Source organism: Perna viridis, chromosome 6, assembly GCF_037379345.1.
Source record: "Perna viridis isolate PV_CMFRI_1.1 ecotype Kerala chromosome 6, ASM3737934v1, whole genome shotgun sequence".
NCBI classification, from domain to species: Eukaryota; Metazoa; Mollusca; class Bivalvia; order Mytilida; family Mytilidae; genus Perna; species Perna viridis.
The window spans coordinates 42444216-42464615 of record NC_142450.1 but is presented as its reverse complement, the minus strand read 5'-3'; the positions used below and the strand labels follow the sequence as shown (position 1 = coordinate 42464615).

Here is a 20400-nt window from a genome sequence, read left to right as displayed (position 1 = left end):
AACGTACATAGTCCTACACAGAAATTACCCCCTGTTCCTCATAGTGCAGTGAAAAAAATTCTCATTTAATTTTAAAAATGTAAACAGTTTCTGAATGGAAAAACATTTCTGTACATTTTATAGGTGATTTTGCTTCTTGTGGTGTGAAGCCTAATCTTCATAATGATTTCTAAATACACCCCTATCTGAAAACACTGGGATTTCCCATGCTATTTATATACCCTTCACTTCCGGCGACCAGTACTGCACTGCAAGTCTGCTAACCCCACATGCCATTCTGAGGATTGTGAGCTGACATAAGTAGAATCATGCTGATATATACTATAGTCCTCTGCAGGTTAAAGTTAAGGTAGTCCAGAGAAGCCGTTGAATATTGTGAAATTAGCATAGAAGCCTATGGTAAGTGGAATTAATGGTTTCTAGCCTATATTAATCGACAGTCGGTATAGTTTTGTTTTTTACCCCTTGACTTTAAAGATGCTCTCCCATCGAAACGCAAGTCACCTGATCGCAATTCTGTTTCCCGATATGCCAAATACTGATAACTAAGTGGCGTTCGAAAAAAAAACTGTATCGAAAATTGAAACTACGTGCCATGTGTTATTTCCTGAATGAAATGTAGAAAACTGTAGGTAAAAGAATAAAATCTTACTGCGTCGGCTATTTTATTTTTAAAGATAGTACTTGTCTCTTCTAGACTCATTTAGTGAAATTGACATTGCAAATGCCGGGCGCCGATCGAGGTCGTAAAAGTGAACAACCAATCATAAATTCTCGAAAAAGGCATATGCTTACTGAGCAATATAATTGATCCGAAAACTTGGAGTTACATAAAACAAAGGTTCTTCGTGATAGCTAGGCATTTTACACGTTGGCGTTCTCCCAGATAGTTAGAGTGGGGTAACACTCTCGGATCCACGTGGGGCCTGGGAGTAGGCCAGAGCGTCCACAGAGCAGCACTTCCGCTAATAGGACATACTCTGAGTTCTTCGGTCAGATATCCCGAAGGCTGAGCTCCGCTACCTCCATCTACTAACAGAATGCTCATAAGGGGCGGTCGTGCGAGATCCGTAAGGATAGTCAAGACCGTAAAAACCCCCAATCATAACTCTAGATTATGCAATAGATTAGATCTAGTTGTCTGATTAAGGGCATAAATAACGGTCTTCCAATTATATCGATCCAATATTTTAATTGACCCAGGGATATACATTACATAGTTTCCAGCGTTAAAACCGTCAATGATCATCATAGACGCAAGTTAATTATTCTTCCAGGCGTGTTTACCCACTACTTTTGAAAAAAAAGATAGATGGAAGGCTGTACATGTTTAGAAGTACCCTTACTAGTACAAATCAATTTGTAATAAGGTTGTTTTTACTGCTAACTGGGCGTCAGGCAAGTTCGTTTTTGAACAACCGAGTTATTGGTAGCAGCGACAGATTTGCCATTTTTGTTTAGTTTTGTCATATCTACTCCATATATACAAGAGTCAGGGTAACCCCAAAAGGTGGGGGCAACTCAGAAATAGTTGTCGTACATAAGCTAGAACTTTTTTTGTTATTTTATTTTTTTGTAATGTTTTGGATTGCAAAAAAATAAAATACTTTCGGGGACCTTCATGTTCTGTTGTTTTTCTTTGGGGGGATGGGGTTAAAATTGGCTGGTGTTTTGGGGTTTGTGTGATTGATTTAGAAACTGTGTTTTTAATCTTTGAAGATTAATTCAGTACACTTCAACTATCTATTTACGGTATATAAGCAATGCATTACATCAACTTTGTGAAAGAGACAATAATGCAATAATAATGCAACGAAGTATAATGACGATATATGTAGAATGTAGTATATTTATATAATGAAAGCTGATAATAATAATAATAGGTATATATGCTCTATGAAAAAAGGACAAACCGGATAATTCAATTGCCCCAGTTTTTCAAACTTAGCTACGACAATTTTCATCGAAATGTTGTCAAATCTATATAAGTAATAAATACCTTGGACGAATATATTCCTCGCCTTTAGACTATACGAATACAAAAAATACGAAAACTTTATTTAGATTGGGTACATATAACAACAGACAACATAACCTCTGGTGAGTTTTTAGCCAAATGAACAATATATATCACATTCACACGACATGCAAAGCATAGAGACTGCACATATAAATAGGCAAGCATCGCTAAAAAGCAAATTACGAACACATACAAATATGAGCTACACAAAACATATAACATAGATTGGCAATAAAACAAACAGCACCGTACGTAATTAACACATTTTAAAAGGCATGCGTAGACAATATAAAACACATTTTCGTGCACACATATTAAATACATAGGAGTAATAAGACTGAGTAAAATATCAAAGTTCGTGCACAACCACAGTGTAGCACTAGTTAGCAGCAAAAACACAGATAATGGGATAGTATCTATTTGCATGCAGAACACCGACATTCCGAGCCAGCTCCGAATTAAGCTCCTAAAATGAGAAAATCTATTTTCTATCCTGAAATGGTTCGGAATGCTGTTCCATAAAGTAGTTGCAGCAAAACGAAAACTTTTCTTACCAAAAGTACTGGTTTTGACCTGCGGTATATCTAGTATACTATTGTACCTGAAAGTATATTTATATGATTTCACAGTGACACGATCATGATATATCATTCAGGATTTTAAAGGTTTAAACAGCCTTTGTTCTTTGGCGTCTGATGTGCAGAGAAGGCATCCTAGAGCGATCCAAAAGTTCTTCGTATGAGCTATACATGTCACCATACACAAAGCAGATTGCTCTTTCTTGCACTTCCAGTTTTTTTTAAGAATTTTTACCAGTACAGAAATGCCATTCCAAAGGGCAAAAATTAAGATTGCTAAGAATGAAAGTAAGGAAAATTGATAGTCTTGTGAGTCTAATTTAAAATGGACTAACAAGTTTTAGTGTCGGGTACATTTTGCTGCTGAGATGCCTTCCTACACAAATTAGTAATATGAATATCAAAATTAAGTTCATAATTTTATAATCAATTTTCAAAACCCAATAGTATCACAGTATTTTCACAAGAAAAATTTGAAGAATTAATATTGATGAATGGTTGTTTTTCCAAAGTCTTTTTACCGACTGCTAGCATATGAATTTGTCAGGATTGTCCTGCATTGTATTTATTCCAAACCACTCAATCGGTTTCAGTGATTCCGTTTCTGAGGTGGAAATTAACACATCATAATCAGGTGAACAAAAAGATAAGGTGTTATCATCTTCATAGTTTTATAGTGTGCCATGTTTGATGAAGTAAAAAATATCATTGAAAAATACATTGAAAAGGAGAGGTCCAAGCATAGATCCTTGCGGTACGCCCTAATGCATGATGTCGGCCCAACTACTAAGATTACTATTAACTTTGATTTGCTGTTTTCGATTAGTTAAGTGGGAATGAAGGAGGGATACTGAAAGCTTGGAAACTCCAAATGCTGGTAATTTATCAAGCAAAATTTCATGTGGAAGGCAGTCGAATGCCTTAGACAGATCCATCAAAACTGCAGCAACATAGTAGTTTTTTTTCTAGTGCTGATCGCCAATCTTCTAGCAGTCTCAGTAGTGAAGTTTGACACCCAAGACCTCTACGAAAAGCACATAAAAAAGAGTAAAAATTGAATCAAAATACTTGCTCAACTGAGTTTCTAAAATTTTTTTCATAAACTTTTGATAAATTATATAATACACTGACAGGCATGTAATGTTTCCAAAGTACTATTTTTCATATATAAAGATGTTACTTGTGCCTGTTTCAGTCTGCCTAGAAAAACTCCACTTTCTATGGTATAATTTATTAAATTTGTTAACTGAGGTACAATTTCAGTTCTACAATTTTTCACAATCTTAGCTGGTATACCATATATACCTGTAGCCTTTTTCGATGTTCGTTTTATCAACAGCATTTTCACCAACCTTTTCAAAATCAAAAGATGGAGTACATGAATTTTCTCTTTCTGACTTAATAGAACAAAGGCTGTTTAAACCTTTAAAATTCTATCATTTTCTTGTAATACAATCTTATTGTCTCCAGAATAACACAAAAAAATGGTTTGACAGCAGACCAAAAGTCACTATGTGTTAAACCATCTGTACACCTTTCTTAAAAAAACTATTGTCTGGTCGAATTATTTTTTGTTTTGGTTATCAGGTTCCGTTGTTTTTTTTTTTTTTAAATATTTTTCCCCATGTTTTTGAATTTAGTTTTTTTGTGTATTGGTTGTATAACAACTATTTTGTGTAAATGGCCTTACGCAGTTCCCGGTTCATACATGATAAAACTTTTTCTTGGTTTTCTTGTTTTTATTAGAGCATATTTTTTAGTATTTTTGAGAAATTGTTTTCATATCGGCGGCATATCTCATTTACATCTTCCACTTTTGATGCATCTTCAGGGGTATTAATCTGATGTATTTCGGTGTTAAATTTGTCAATATCAAAATTTTTGTAGCTTCTGTAATTTTTTAAAAGAAACTGCAATCGTGTTGTGGCAGTCGCTAATACCAGTAGGAATTTTTTGAGTGTTAAAACACAGATTTTCCTGTTTGTTAGAATGATATCTACAACCTTTTCTGTAACATATGTAGGATCCGTAATTAATTGTGATAGATCAAAAATATAACATAAATCAATCATTTTCAGACATTTCAACTCATTTAGCATATCACAATTTATATCTCCTACAATAAGTAGGTTGTCCTTGTTTACATAACATTTATCTTTATATTTTGTAAAATTTTCTGGAAAAAAACAAGGTCAGAAATAGATGGAGGTTTGTAAACTTCCATAAATAACCATTTGTTGTTATGTATTTCTAAACTAATGTTTTCTTTTATCTTATGCCCAAAATTTTGTCGTCTGCCGAATGTAGTCAGTGTCAATCACTTTAATAGAATGTAACAGTAAAGACGTTCGTCGTCTATATTACTGATTATTTTTTAAATCTGGTATTTAGTGTATTGGTAATTGTCTCCCTTGAATGCTAAACGAGCAACACTTGAAAATATGCTGCTGAAAGTTCTAACGCTGAATTGTTGGTAAGAATTTCTACTTGTTTTATCAGAAAACTGCTGAAAAATTAAATTCCAACATGCTGTTGCCGTGTCAATGTCGATTATTTCCTGCAAACGCAGAGGTTGTAATTTCTATAGTGGTTTGGTGCAATAACAAATTTTGATTTTTTGTAATGAATAGGAGCCAGAACGCCTCCGGGGCATAAACATCAGATTAAAACAATGCCTTTGGTAACGTCATGATTATATGAACTAGCACTGTAAACCCTAAAGGGATTAGCACTGGAGATATTCTTTTGTTTTGAAAACAAAAAATATCCAGATATCTTCAGCGCCGAATCTCAATAAACATTAAGTGTAATTTTTTATGATACATGACTAAATGAATGGACATACAATCAGAGACCTATAATGAAAGAGATAAGAAAATTGTTAATTAGCCAGTTTATCAATAAAATGTGATGGAGAACAAGATTCCTGGATTTTCCACTTACAAAATGTATTTATTAAACTACTTTTTCCCCTTTTGATTAAATGATCTGAAATAAATTGTAGCAGACATTAAAATGGAAAGCTGTAAATTTTATTCAACAATCTTTAAAAACAAAAAAAAGTTGTGAAAGGTTAATGTGAAAATTATGAATTTAATTTTGAATTATTTTCAATTTGGTAAAATCAGGGTATATAACTTGTTTTCAATACTTCTTTTTTTTTGTTTTGGTAGAAAGAAAAATGGGGTATGAACATGAAGCTAAGATATTGTCAAATGGGAATCTGAAGGTTTTATTTCAATATTTGCAATATTTTTTAGTAATGATCATTTGAAGTCAAGTTGTCATTGTTGATTAAGTAAGAAAGTGATTTTGTTTCCCGCTGCGTGTAAATGCAAGATTTCAGTTTGTTGTAAATCTTTGATTACAGGTCTATGTTACAACACATCTAGGGTCGACATGTATTTGGAAATAAATATTTTCACCTTTTTAAATTTTCAATTAGTGCAATAGGCGAAAACTGTCCATAAATACATTATTGATCATTATTTCAAAACTAAAACTCTCACAGTTTAAACATAATTAATAGTTTCAAAGAATATTGTTTACTATTATGCAGCTCATAATGTACACAATGCAAGTATCACATGATTTCGGCAGTTATCGAACTCAGCAGCGAGATTTCAAAATCAGTTAGTTGCAATTGGTTAACACTGCAGTTGTGCATCTGTTTAATTATACAAATAAATGTAGGTCTATGGTAGGAGGCATTCCTCACTAAAATCAGATAATAATTTAATGCATGCATGATCAAGAATTTCACCTGCGTACCAGAACCAACTGAAACAAAAACTATTATGACAACTGATGACCCTTGTCATTCATTTATTCATTTCTTAAGTAGATCATCATTTACAATCATGATAATTTTCTTTGACATTTATCAAATGAATATCCAGGTTATGTGAATAGGAACTAAACATATCAATCAATTGTTGTTTTTTCCGAATATTTACCAAAGCCTTATTATTTTGACCATAGGTTTAACCCTGTATATATTGATACTATAAATTTTAACTTATGTGTTAATCTAGACAATAACAACAAGTCTTCAAAATTGACACCAGCCCAACAGCCATGGCTAGTAAAATGCTAATGGGCTAGCAGAATTTGGGTAAAAAGCCAATGATTGCTATATAAATTCCTTAAAACTTGTTTAGCCTGGGCTTGTTGTCAGAAATTTATACATGTATGGCAAAGACTGCAATGACAAGAAGTTTTAGTCAATTATATTGAAAAATAACAATATTGTCATTTTTGTACATGTATTTTATTACAAAAAACAACATACTTCCTGGAATACATATATATTTACATATTACATTATTGTTTATAGTCAGATTGCTTGTAGTCTGTAGTTCCCTTGACCCTGCAACCCTTCTCTTCTTTATTAGGATATTGAAATCCCATACAGCAATATTCATACAAAATAGAGGAGGATTGCAGAGTTAGTAAAATTTGAACTACATTTGTACAAACAATTTATAAACAATATGCCTACAGTACATGTATGTAATTTTTATTAATGTACATGTACAATGTAATTGCACATCCAGGAAGTATGAATTATCAAGATATGATACATACAATGTATTTTCCTCCTTTGTTACATACATTTACATGTACATTACATGATTATTAATGTTTATTATAAAGAAATACATCATCAATCTAACATGGTGACAACAATACTTGTTTAGAGTAAAGTAAGGTGACATTGCTTGTTAGTGACAGGTGCATAAAGACCCTACATGTACCTCCTACATGTCCTATAGCTCCTTCCATATCATTATCATATGTTGATTATTTTGGGTGTTAACAATCAAATTGCATCTTGACCTTTTAGGGAAATGGAAGGTTGTCTATTTTTTTCTATTGTTGGCACCTGTTGGAAAGGCTTGTAAACATGTATTTGATAAAATACCACTAACTGCATTGCTGCATTGCCAGTTTTGCTTACAGGGAATCATAGTCCTTTCTGAAAATATACATCCACTTGTATAAGATATGATAAAACACAAGCTTGTTTTCATCCTGTAGCTGTAACATGTTTCTCCATTTGCTTTAGGTCTATGGGACTCTGGCTCCAGGAAATTATTACATTATTCATGTATATAAGGATACACAGGAATTGAAAAATAATGATTGACATAAAAATTCATGATGAAAATTAACTTGTGAATCTCTTAAAGAGCAATAAGGATAAATCATTGTGATATGAATTACTGCAGTTGAAATATTGTAATTATTTAATTCACCAGTATCTATCATATTAAGTAAACCATACATACCCATTCTGCATGGCCTATATCATAAAAATGAAAAGAATAATTATATTACAACAACTCAAATATATTGAAGACATTCTCAAAGTCATTGATACATATAAGTGAAATTTGAAGTGCCACTTAATTTACCAGGATTTAGAATTGTAGGCAGTTTGGCAAATTTTTAGACCAATAACCCCTTGAAAAAATGATGAAGGTAGACTAGAAATTTGACATCAATGGACATATTTACATGTGCATGCAGTGATTGAATTATGGTGAAATTCTTGCCAAATGCAAGTTAAAATTCAACTGTGCAAGTAGAAATTATTTCCACTTACTAAAATTTGCTTGTAGAGTTTTATATATATTATACATGTAGATTTAAGTTGAATCATTATCTTACAGGGGTGTACCAACAGCAATAGCATGTCAACTGAGAAAAGAGAGAATGCTTGCTATAGCTGAGGAATTATCAAAGGGAGAATATGATCTTATCTTGCTTCAAGAGGTAATTAGTTGATAAGATGCCCATTTCATATATAGGCTTATGGAGGTTTGGAAAATCTGTTTAGCATTTCATTTATAAGTTTTCATGCACTTGAGCATCATCTGTGTGATGTTTCTTGAGTAGTCCTACTTTGAGTGTTTTGGATAAACAATTGGGTTAAGGTGGAGAGTGGAGGGCATCACTTTGTCTAGTTTATTAATACTATTTTTTTTTTATTATTTTAACAATATAATGTCATTTCTTCATAAGTTTGATGAGGTAAAAATTGACTAATGCATCCTGCTTCAAATTATACATTTGGCTAGGACTTTTACTTCAGGTAGAGAAATGGCTAGTTGTTAGATATAACTCCTTTCCTTGTGTTTGGTATCCAGGAGATGTTAGATATAACTCCTTTCCTTGTGTTGGGTATCCAGGAGACGTTAGATATAACTCCTTTCCTTGTGTTGGGTATCCAGGAGACGTTAGATATAACTCCTTTCCTTGTGTTGGGTATCCAGGAGACGTTAGATATAACTCCTTTCCTTGTGTTGGGTATCCAGGAGATGTTAGATATAACTCCTTTCCTTGTGTTGGGTATCCAGGAGACGTTAGATATAACTGCTTTCCTTGTGTTGGGTATCCAGGAGATGTTATTATTATTGGGAGATCTGTTGTTGTGAAAAATACATAATAAAATCAATGACATGTAATGCTAAATACTTTAAACATCTACTTAAAATATTTGAACAATCCATCACCTGTCTTGTAAGATTAATCCTTATAATTTGAAGTCTCTTTTTTGGGATTCTCAAATCTCTTAATTTGGGATGAATACAAATGTATATGGCCCAGTCCTAAATGGTGTGGGCTGTCTAGCAGCCCTAAAATTAAAAAAAAATCCTATTTTTTTCAGTTTGGCTAAAGTTTCTTAAAAAAACTTGGAAATTCAAATGTAATTTCTGAAAAAAAACCTTATTTTTCATGTGAATTCCTTAAATTTCATGTTACTTCACTCCAAAACTCTTAGGAATTTCGAAAATTATCCTTGAAGTTTTTGTTTCAACGACTGTTTGTTTCATTATTAAAAGAATGCATCCTAATTGTCTATAAATGCTTTCTTCATCGCAGGTAATCAGGATTTCTTCTGTTGGGAATTCACAAAAGACATGAAAGAAAGATAAAAAATTTTCTCAGTGTTAGTTACTTTTATGTCAAATTCCTAATTGACCCAAAAGTAGCTCAAAAAGTTCTTATTTTTAGCCCTAAAATTAGCCCTTATTGTTTGCCAGAAGGTGCTGGAATGGGGAAGTACTTAACAAAACTATGAAGATTGCCTATAGTATGTGCTTTCTCCATTGAATATTTGTTACCAATTCTTGAACTTTCATTTCATTTCATTTGCCATCACTTGGCGTCTGTCACCGTCTTCATACATGTACAAATGTACGTTAACAATTTTTTCAAAATCTTTTCTTCTGATATTAATGAGCGGAATTACATGTACATGTATATGAAACTTTGCACAGATGTTCCTTAGGGTATCTTGCACAAAATTTTGTTTAGAATTTTGACCCATCCAAAAACATGGCCACTGTTACTAAAAATAGAACATACATGTAGGGGTCAGACTATAGTTTTTCGCATATATCTCCAAAACCAATAGGTTTGGCCAAAATTATGACACAAAGTTTAAATGTTCAGCATGTTGAGATCTATTTGTGGTCAAATTTTTATTTTAATCTGTTAAGCCATGTTGGAGTTGCCCTTTGTCAACACTTTTTTGCTCTTTTTGATGTTCTTTCTTACAAAAATCTTCTCCTCTGATAGTGCTTGACCAATCGAAACCAAACTTTGTATGAATGTTCCTTGGACTATCCTGCATAGAACTGATGTTGGGTTTTTTGATCGCAGAAAACAAAAAAATAGAACAGGGGTCAGACAGTAGATTTTTGCATATATCTCCAAAACTGTTAGGTTTTGCCAAATTCTTTCAAATTCTTTGCTCACTTACTTTTGTTACCTTGTATGTATTATTTTAGTTACTCTGTGTTCTTTGTTGTGTTTGTCTTCCATGTCTGGTCTTTGTCCCTGGATTACATTCTTTTGATATCCGCTAGAACCTTGGTTCCCTTGATTACTCTTTCAATTGCTAAGTGATCCTTGTTACAAGGCCTATAAAATTCCTCAAGGGATCAAAGTTGTCAGGCAACTCCTTGTTAGCTCACCTTGCCAAGTGAGCTATTGCCATCACTTGGCGTCTGCTGTCGTCGTCCGTCGTCTTCCTTAACAATTTTTCAAAAGTCTTCTTCTCTGACACTACTAGACCAATTGGAACCAAATTTGGTATGAATGTTCCTTGGGGTAACCTGCAGAGAACTAATGTGGGGGCTTTTGATCTGTCAAAAAACATGGCTGCCGTACCTAAAAAATAGAACATTGGGGTCAGACAGTAGTTTTTTGCATGTTATATCTCCAAAACCGTTAGGTTTAGCCAAATTCTTTCAATTGCTGAAATGATCCTTAATAAAAAGCCTACAAAAGTCTTGAGGGGTCAAAGTTGTCAGAAGACTCCTTGTAAGAGTTATTGCCTTTGAAAGGTGAAAAATAGTTTTTTTTGTTTTTTGTTTTTTTTTTCTACAGTTTTCAGTCAATATCTTGAAGACTAAGATAGATAGGAAGAAACCTTCAATGGCTGAAATGATCCTTTTGATAAGTCCTAACCAAAGTCTTCTTGAGTCAAAATTGTCAGACAACTCTTTGTTAAATTTAATGCCCTTGAAAAGCAAAAATTTAACCAGGTGAATGATTTAGGCTCCTGGGAGCCTCTTGTTTTTAGTTATCAGCCAGTTTCTTGAAAGCTATGATAGATAGAAAGAGACTTTCCATTGAAGAAATGATCTTTATAATAAATCCAACAAAAAGTCATATTGTTAAATTTATTGCCTTTGAAAGGCAAAATGTAACAAGGTGAGCAATTCAGGCTCCTGGGAGTCTCTTGTTTCTGTTTTATGCTTGATGCACAAAGTCTGAAATAACTATGTGATTTCAAGCAACTTAAGTCTCTATTGAATCATCTTTATGTGAACCAGACGCCTATCTTCAAATTTTAGTGTTAATTTGATAAACAGGGGCCCATTTTATTTAGTTTGAAAATCTAAAGAAATGTCTAATTGTTTGTATTTTACCTTTCAGATATGGGACAAAAGTGATTTCAGTTTATTGAAGACACACATTTCCCAAGCCTTGAAATATTCACATTACTTTTACAGGTAGTTATGCTTTATTATGATTTATTTGTCAATCTTAGGAAAAAGAGGATAGGGGCCCTCCAGTATTTCTATTTTCAATAATATTCCTCAATTTCTGGCTGAAAAAAAGATAATATTACCTAATATTTGTTTGGGGGAATATAAATACTGTGAAAGTATCATTGTTCATGTATACCAGTTCATTATTTTCATGGGTTTGGTAAACCTCAGAATTTGGTTTCCAACTAAGAGGAAATTTCCCATTAGTTTGTATAATAGAGTTCTCAAATTCATAATTGCCAAAATCTACAAACTGATAATGTATTCCCAAAACAATGAAAATTGGTACACATGAATTAAGGCACTTTCACAGTATATCTTTGTTTAGGGAAATATGAGTCCTTAAGGCGAAAAAAATACCAACCCAATGAAATAGGTGCATTATAGGATAAGTGATGACTACAGGACATAGTGTACATTATTGTTACTTTGTTATCCTCTGTAACAACATAGCTCTTGTGTCTTTCCTGTCCATTGTTTTTTCTATCCATTATACCTTCATTAACACTCATCATGTAGATAAATGGTTAGTGATAGCATGGAAGTATAATATCTAGACATTATACTTCCATGGTGATAGGTATTAGAGGATCCCGTAGATTTTCAAGGTTAAAGTTCAGGATTAATTGTTGTTACCTTTGTATATTCCTTTATTGCTATGAATTCTGTATACATACTTGATTTGTTAATCATTCTATTTTCTGACAAAATTATTTCTTTCTACTTTTGTTATTGTCAATTAATTAGATTGATTTGAATAGATATAAAACATTCTATACAATCTCTAAAATCTTTATACAGTGGAGCCATTGGTAGTGGTTTATGCATGTTCTCTAAATACCAGATATTGGAGACATTTTACCATAATTTTCCACTGAATGGTTATGCTCACAAAATACACCATGGTGATTGGTTTGGTGGTAAAGGTCTAGGAATGTGTCGACTAAAGGTTCAAGACTTCAGGATCAATGTATATATTACTCATGTAAGTACTAAAACTTTTTATATGTCATATAAAGAAAATTTGCATAAATATAACAATATATATGTTTCAAAATGAGAAAATGAATAATCTCTAGCCCTCATGGATTCATATTTAACAGCATTCCAATTCACATACTGGGTACACATTTCATGTACAATTAAATCATCTACATACAATATCACAAGTTAAACCATTCATGCAACTAAATTAACAATATTCTGTTATTTTAAACTTTTAATTTCTGGTCTTCTGGAATGGAGCATTCATTGTGAAAATGCATCAACATTCAAGAATAATATTTTATTACATCATAACTGAAACAATAGTCTGAGTGTTTTTGGTAATTTCATTGCCTGCTTTTGATCTCTGTGTCCTATTTCAAAAGTAGTTTTTCAGTCCACTCCATCATTATTACATGCATCATATGAAGCATAGGTCAACATGAACAACATTACAAAACATACCATAGTTACAAGTATCTAATGCTACAATATGTCTTCCCATTACAACATACACTTAATTAAAAACGAAATTGGATCATTTGTACCCATGAAAAACCCTCTGTACCACCATATTCAAAGGTCAGAGGGTGCATGAACCCCAGGTGCAAAAGCTAGTGGACATGCTGATTTAGAAGCTGAACTGTCCTATTATAACATTGGTTTCCTATATTTTGTATTTCCTAATAATAACTCAACATACATTATTCAATGCAAATAAACCAATGTGTAGGACATGCTTAAATTTTTTGCAGCATTCTTTTTCCCATATTTTTTTTAAGGTCAAACATGGGCTTAATATCTGTTGGCATGCTCAATATATTTCCTATGATACTGATTGAAATTTAATGAAACTTTGCACATATATGCAGTACAGTGGTAGATAATTCTCTGTGTCATGTACATTGTACTTCTGTGCAGATTTATTTGAATATCCAACATTTTCTTTGTATATATTGCTCGCCTGAATATAGCTGAAATATTGCTGCTCGGGTGTTAAACCCCAACAATCAATCAATCTTTGTATATATAGGTGCATTACAGTGATTGATATGGTATGGTATTGACATACATTTATTTCAATCATGGAACTCAAGAAAACTATCTTCATATGATTTTCACATGAATTTCACCTTGAATCAAGCAAAATGATTTCTTTAGATCACATAAAATATTACGTAAATTGAGCCTTCATCTTAGTTTCATATATAATTTTCATGTGAAAATCACATTAATTTAAGGTTAGTATAAGATTAAGTGCATCTGAATTTTTGTATGGGCAAAAATAGTAGAAATGAGGACTGTTCTCAGTAAATCTTGGCCTGATGCGTTGTCTGCAACTCCTCTTCAATGACTTGCAGGGTTGTTATGAAACTTGATGGCATGTTAAATTACCATATTGGAATGTGCATATTGTCAGGATTTTGTGTTTGGGCGAAAATTGCAGAAATGATGGCTGTTGGACTTTTTTCAGCAAATCATGGGTCTGATGCATTGTCCGCGACTTTGCAGGATTGTAATGAAACTCAATGGAGTGTTGTATTACCCTTGAGATATGTGCATATTGTCAGGAATTTATGTTTAAAGTAAATTTGCAGTCATATTCTGTAATTGTGTTGTCTGCAACAACAATGAAATAGTACTGATTTTGGTTTGCAGTTGGATGCTAAATTGTGTGTCAAAAGTGCTTTGTCTATCCCCAATAAAACTGTCCAATATGAATTGTGTGACCACACTGGTCCCCAAAGGCACAGATTTCAACAGGTTGTAGGGGTTTTAGTCTCTGTTAGTGGCAATGCCTTGTTATATTTGATATTGCAATTTACAGTTGCATGCAGAATACAACTTCCAGGATGACGAGTATGCTGCACATAGAGTCTCCCAAGCATTTGATATGAGTCAGTTTATCAAGCTGACATCTACAAGAGATAACTGTGACTTGGTCATTGTAGGTGGAGACTTCAATGTTAAACCAGATTCTATAGGATCTCAGATCATCATGTCTAATGCTCATCTTCTTGATAGTTGGATTACTAAGGTAAAATAGCAATACTAGAGAAAGGAATATGTAAAACTTAATTTACTTTTGGCACTTTTCTTTATAAGGACTCATGGCATCTGTGTATCACATAAGTTTTATTGTATTTTTAAACAATTTTACATTGCCATGAAACATTCTTTCTAAATAATGCAATGAATTTGTTTGTTTACATTTCTTTCTTGAAAAAGATACTTGAATTATGTTTGGTATGTGAGTATTGATACATCTCAAAAGTAAGGAATAAAAACAATATTTTCTGTTCTGCTGAGCAGATTTTTGACATATAAACTGGTTTTGGACTCAGTGACTTCATCCTGAAATCTTGCAGGTTGCAGATATTGAGCTAATTTTTTTGTATAATGGTAGATGGAAATTTTTGTCCAAGTTTATAGAATTTTTTGACCAAGTTTTGGTAATGGTTATTTTAGGTATATGCATATGATCCCTTAGTTAGCTTGTATTTTCCTTAATCTGTTTTATTATTTTAAGAATGACAATTTGTCAATCTGTATAAAAAACTATATTATTTCCCCTATTGAAAGTATCGTTTTTAAATTTTCAGAAAAGCACTAATACACCAGGAAATGGAAACACTTGTGACTTACCTTCAAACTCATTCACTGGCAAAACAGCTCTGAAATTTGACCCAGAGGGTAAAAGAATTGATTACATTCTATTTCGTGGTAACAAAGGTAATTATGACATGAAATGCTTCAAGGGTTTTGTCTGATCTTTTTAATGAGTTGCATATAAATCTGATACATCTTGATTCCTCCTAAAATACTCAATCAACGATCTCTCTTTATAGAAATTTGTCATTCAGTTTGAAAAGCATTTTTTTTCTTCCTGATGGCAAGTTTTTTTCGTGTTTATCAGTGGGTGGTATGATGAACTGTAGAGAGTTTGATTTGTACTTTACTACTACAAACTGCTACATGTCTAGACAGCAGCATTATGAATCATGTAGCTTATAGAATAAAACTGAATTTTTTAAGCATGATGTTTCATCCTTTAGCATTTTTAATATGTTCTGTTTTTTATGCGTCTCATTATTTGTTTATGTAATTTTATTACCAAATAAATATAACTCGACTGAGAAAAGCCTATCATGGCCTTCAGATATGTTTTGTTCCCTACCGTTACTGTTAAGCCTTCTTAAAAATATATTTTAGACATCTTTTTCATTGAACAGTTGTTCCATAAAATACAAAAGAAAAGGAAAGTTTGAATGTGGGATAAATTTTATTTTTATTTCTTAATTAATGTTAAATAAAGAATTCAATTTAAATATAGCCAAATATTCAAATCCATTCTATTTTGGTAGGTAATGAATTTGACAGTAACAGGAGAATGTAATGCAGTTTTTTTTATAAACATGTGTATCATATCAAGAATCAAAATTGTAAAAACTACCTAAAGCATATTGACTTCTACATAATTTCACTAGGAGTTTCTATGGTAACCGAAGAGTGTAATGTTACTATGAGACAGATTCCCGATAGAAAATACCAGTTTTCTGACCATGAAGGGGTAGCTGCAATATTCCGTATAGAAACAGATGACAAATGTGAGTGCAAGTTACCTAAGTAACCAGATTAACAAGATTACTGTGGATTCATTTTAATATGAATGCAAAAAAAAAATTTCGATTGTATACTGGTATCACCCTGTTGTGAGTATTGTTATCATCATTGTTGACGTTTGTTGACTGTAGTTTATTTTTGAAAACTTGAGTAAACCTTATCGAATCTTATTGAAATTTTAACACATTGTTCCCAGTGACATTGTGGAGGGTCCCAGTGACAAAGTGGAGGGCTCCAGTGACATAGTGGAGGGACCTATAATTTTTAAAGGTTGTTGCACATTCTGTTTTGAAAATAAGGGGCTGTATGGAGATAATAGGTGTTATTATTAGAATTGATAGAACAAGCTTATTGTTGATCCAATTTGTATGATTCAGATGTCAATCTTTTACTTTTGAAATTATGTTTTCAATTTTTTTTTCAGGGTATGCTTATCTTTCACAATTTTGTAGTTACTGGGGTACAAAATTTGGCCACGCCCCCAAAAAATCAACTTTTTAATATTTGGTCAGATTTGAAATTATATGATTTACTTCAAATCTTGTCAAAACATATCACTGAAACAAAAAAATTGCAAATGATGATGATGATGAAGAAATTTATATGACGACTTGATCAGGGAGTAGAGCAGGGACCTGGAACATGTTTATTTAAATATGTTGCAATAAATAAATGGTATTTTAACAAGAAGAGTACATTTCATGTAAAGAATAATTACCACAAAATAGGAGTTTTTCATTTTGTAGAAGGACTAGAGGGGTATCATTTTTTCTTAATTAGCTTTAGAGAGGGGATACATATTTTTTATGTTTTCAATAGTCAGAGATAAGGAGTTCCCTTCACCTTTGCAGATAAAAAAAATGGTAAGTCCCAAAAAATATACTGTATACTGGCATTTATTCTTAAAAAATTAAAATACTATTTTTATTTAAGAAATATTGCAAAAGACACCCATACATATTGAATACTTACAGAGGACAGTATTTTTTTGTAATTATTTGAAGTGGTTCATTCCAAAAAAAGATGTGGGTGTTGAACAACCTTTATCCACTTTCATTAGCATAGTTGTTAGTTTATTTCATTCCATAAAAAATCCCTTTGCATAGTTTTGTCTATTACAAACTCACCTAAGCATTTATCTTACCTTGTTTCTTAAAAATAAATCTCAAACTGACATTTTTATCAATTAAGGAGGTAGACCAACCTTACAAATCATCGAAACATTTGTATTCAGCATTTTACATCAATGTCATGTAAGCATCAAAGTAACTTAGATTAATTTCATTCTGTGTCAAATGAAAGCTTGATAGCCTTTGGTGAAATTGAATATGATACAAACATATCATTGACTACATGAGTTATGTCCCTTGCCCTTGGTCTACCTCTTTAAACCACTTGAAAACTTGATGATTGGATGTAAATCTCTATATTTTATAACCCAGACCAGGTAACTGTGTTAACCTCCAAGTTATCAATGAATGAAAGAAAGGAGATTAGATTAGGAACAGGATATTCCTTATTCATTAAAAAAAAACTAGACTATAACAAACAAAAATGAGAGAAAATACCATAAGTACATATAACAAATATTACAGAAATAAGGAGTAAATGAGCAATAAAATTGGTAGTTTATACCAGGTGCTCCGGAAGGGCACATAAACACAATTATGTACTAACATTTAGGAAGTAGTAGAAGCAAGGTATACTGCATTTAGGTCAGTAAATTTGAAGCATTTTCTTGCTTAAAGAAATTCCAAATGTTTGAAAGAATGATTTGAGTAAATATGGTTTTGTACAACTCATAGGTAAGGGGTTTTCTTAAGCACTATATCATAAAATTTGATCTATTTTTAGCTGCTGGAACTGATCACTATAAAGAGGCTGAAATTGACAGTAATGTTACCAACTGTGTAACTGTGATAGATAAAGGACTGAAGAAAGCATCAAGTGACTGTACCATGTATACCGTGTTAGCTGTGATGTCTGTGTTCCTTCTGTATCTTATATCATCCCTGGATGTACCATATGGTTTTGGAATCATCAGGGGATTCATGTTAGTCCTTCTAACTCTAACATTTGGGTACTCTATATGGAATAGACTTATACTGAACAAAATGGAGGAACATGGGCTGATAAATACTCAAAAAGACCTGGAGAATTATTTAATGTTCTTAAGGGGTGATAAGAAAGACAATTGATAGGATATTTTTTATGCTTTGTTTGTTATATCTGAATTTGTAGATAAATTCTTTAAAATTTCTAATATCAGTTCATGTGACAAAGGAAAAAATTTAAAATAACATGCCAGGTACATAATATACATAAGTTTGTTCAAGTATCAAGTATTTTTTTTAAAGAAATTGGTGCCTTAAAGTTGTTAGACATATCATGTTATAAGTAGACTGTACAACATTGTATTTTTGTATACAGGTAATTAGATCTGAAAATTATTTTTGTTTATAAAAAAAATTAGTGTAAAATTTGTCATAATAGTTAAATAATGGACTATGGGGACCATAAATTAAGACACTGCAAATGGTACAGGTGATACCAGGTGTAGAAAAGCCAACCAAACAAATGATAACTCTAACGAAGTTTCAATTTCATAAACACTTTATATGTGTATCAATTTTATACCCCAACTCAACGAGGTGGATGAATTGATTTCAAATTTGGTGTGTGGCTTTATATAGATGTGGCATACATTGTAAGTGAATTTGGGTGCTGTCTGGTATCAACTTCCTGTTTGCTTTGTATGGAAAAAAATATAATTTTGTCATACAAAGCAAAAATTTTTTGCTTTAGATGTAATGATTGAGGAAATTTTCGTCACAAAGAAAAATCTCAGCTCCCAATGGATGGATTTATTTCAAATTTGGTCTGTATCTTTATATAAATGAGGCATACATTGGAAGCAATATGGATTGTGGTCAGATATCAACTACCTGTCTCATAGGGCCTTGCCATTTTTCACTATATGGAATGATAGAGAAAAATCTCAGCAGCAGATAGATGGATTTATTTAAAATTTGGTCTGATGGGGATAACTTCGTTACCCTTAACCTTCTGATATGAGTGGTGGTATATCTAGCATGACAAAATGTGCAACTCCAAGTAGTCACAAAAGTGCAACTGTCGAACAACAAATTGGGTATGTGGTTTGTAACTGTTTCTGAATTAGAAATAAACATGACTTTAGTGGTTTTTTTGATATTCCTGTGTCTCTCTGATTGACATTGTTGTCTATGTATGCTTTTGATTAAGTGGAACAATTCTATAGTGTATATGTTTAAATTATGTTATCTTTTCATTAGCTGCTGTACATGTGCAATACTGCAATGTTCTTGTTATGAATTCCATTTTACTGTGATATATGTAATCTATGTTTGTCTAGACTTATTTTTAATTGGACCAATGTATTAAAGGAGCTTATTTCTAATGAAACTTGTTTTAAATCTTTTTTTCCTTCATTTTTCCTTCATTTTTATCAATACCCTGAAGTCTTCATATCAACAGTTGTACAAAGACAGGATTGAAGACTTAGTCAATACAGTTCATGTCATAAAGTCATCATATTAAGGAAATCTTATTTACAGCCTTCCTTGTCAATTTAGGCCACACAGTCACAGGATATTGTGAGAGAGAAAGTCTAAATTCCATGGTATAAAATTGAAAAAAAAAACCCTACATTAAGTCTGAAAATGGTGAAACTGACAAGGCATGTATAGAAAAGTGAGACTTAGTGGTTTGAACTCCATTGCTCTTTAACTTCTGACAATACACCCTTTTTTTGAAAGCTATCATGTTATAATTTAGAAACTATGTTTTGTAGAAGATAACAATTTCAGACTAAATAGTAACACAATATCATCAAATAATAAAACATAATTAAATAGCTGTGGTTATTTTAATTTTTTTTGTTAGAATGTATGTCTTACTGGAAGAGTAATCAAGGGAACCAAGGTTATAGCGGTAATCAAAAGAATGTAATCCAGGGACAAAGACCAGACATGGAAAACAGACATATACAACAAAGAACATAAAGTAACTAAAATCATACATACAAAGTAACAAAAGTAAATGAGCAACTCGGACTCCACTAAAAACTAAGAGTATGGACCAGGTG

General features: G+C 32.3%; 1 protein-coding gene across 2 annotated transcripts; it reads left to right on the top strand.

Moving 5' to 3' along the window:
- The first annotated feature begins 380 nt into the window (after positions 1-380).
- Positions 381-19718, top strand: LOC148615042 (putative neutral sphingomyelinase). 2 transcript variants are annotated; one of them, XM_088589657.1, is made up of 8 exons: positions 381-399; positions 8274-8376; positions 11551-11627; positions 12468-12651; positions 14479-14688; positions 15254-15383; positions 16139-16258; positions 18129-18616. In XM_088589657.1, the coding sequence occupies exons 2-8, from the start codon at positions 8317-8319 to the stop codon at positions 18470-18472; spliced, it is 1125 nt and encodes a 374-aa protein (XP_088445783.1). In that variant the 5' UTR covers positions 381-399; positions 8274-8316; the 3' UTR covers positions 18473-18616. The 2 variants fall into 2 exon arrangements, with proteins under 2 accessions (XP_088445783.1, XP_088445782.1); XM_088589656.1 differs by lacking the exon at positions 381-399 and adding an exon at positions 4913-5071 and having other exon boundaries at positions 18129-19718.
- The last annotated feature ends 682 nt before the right edge of the window (positions 19719-20400 follow it).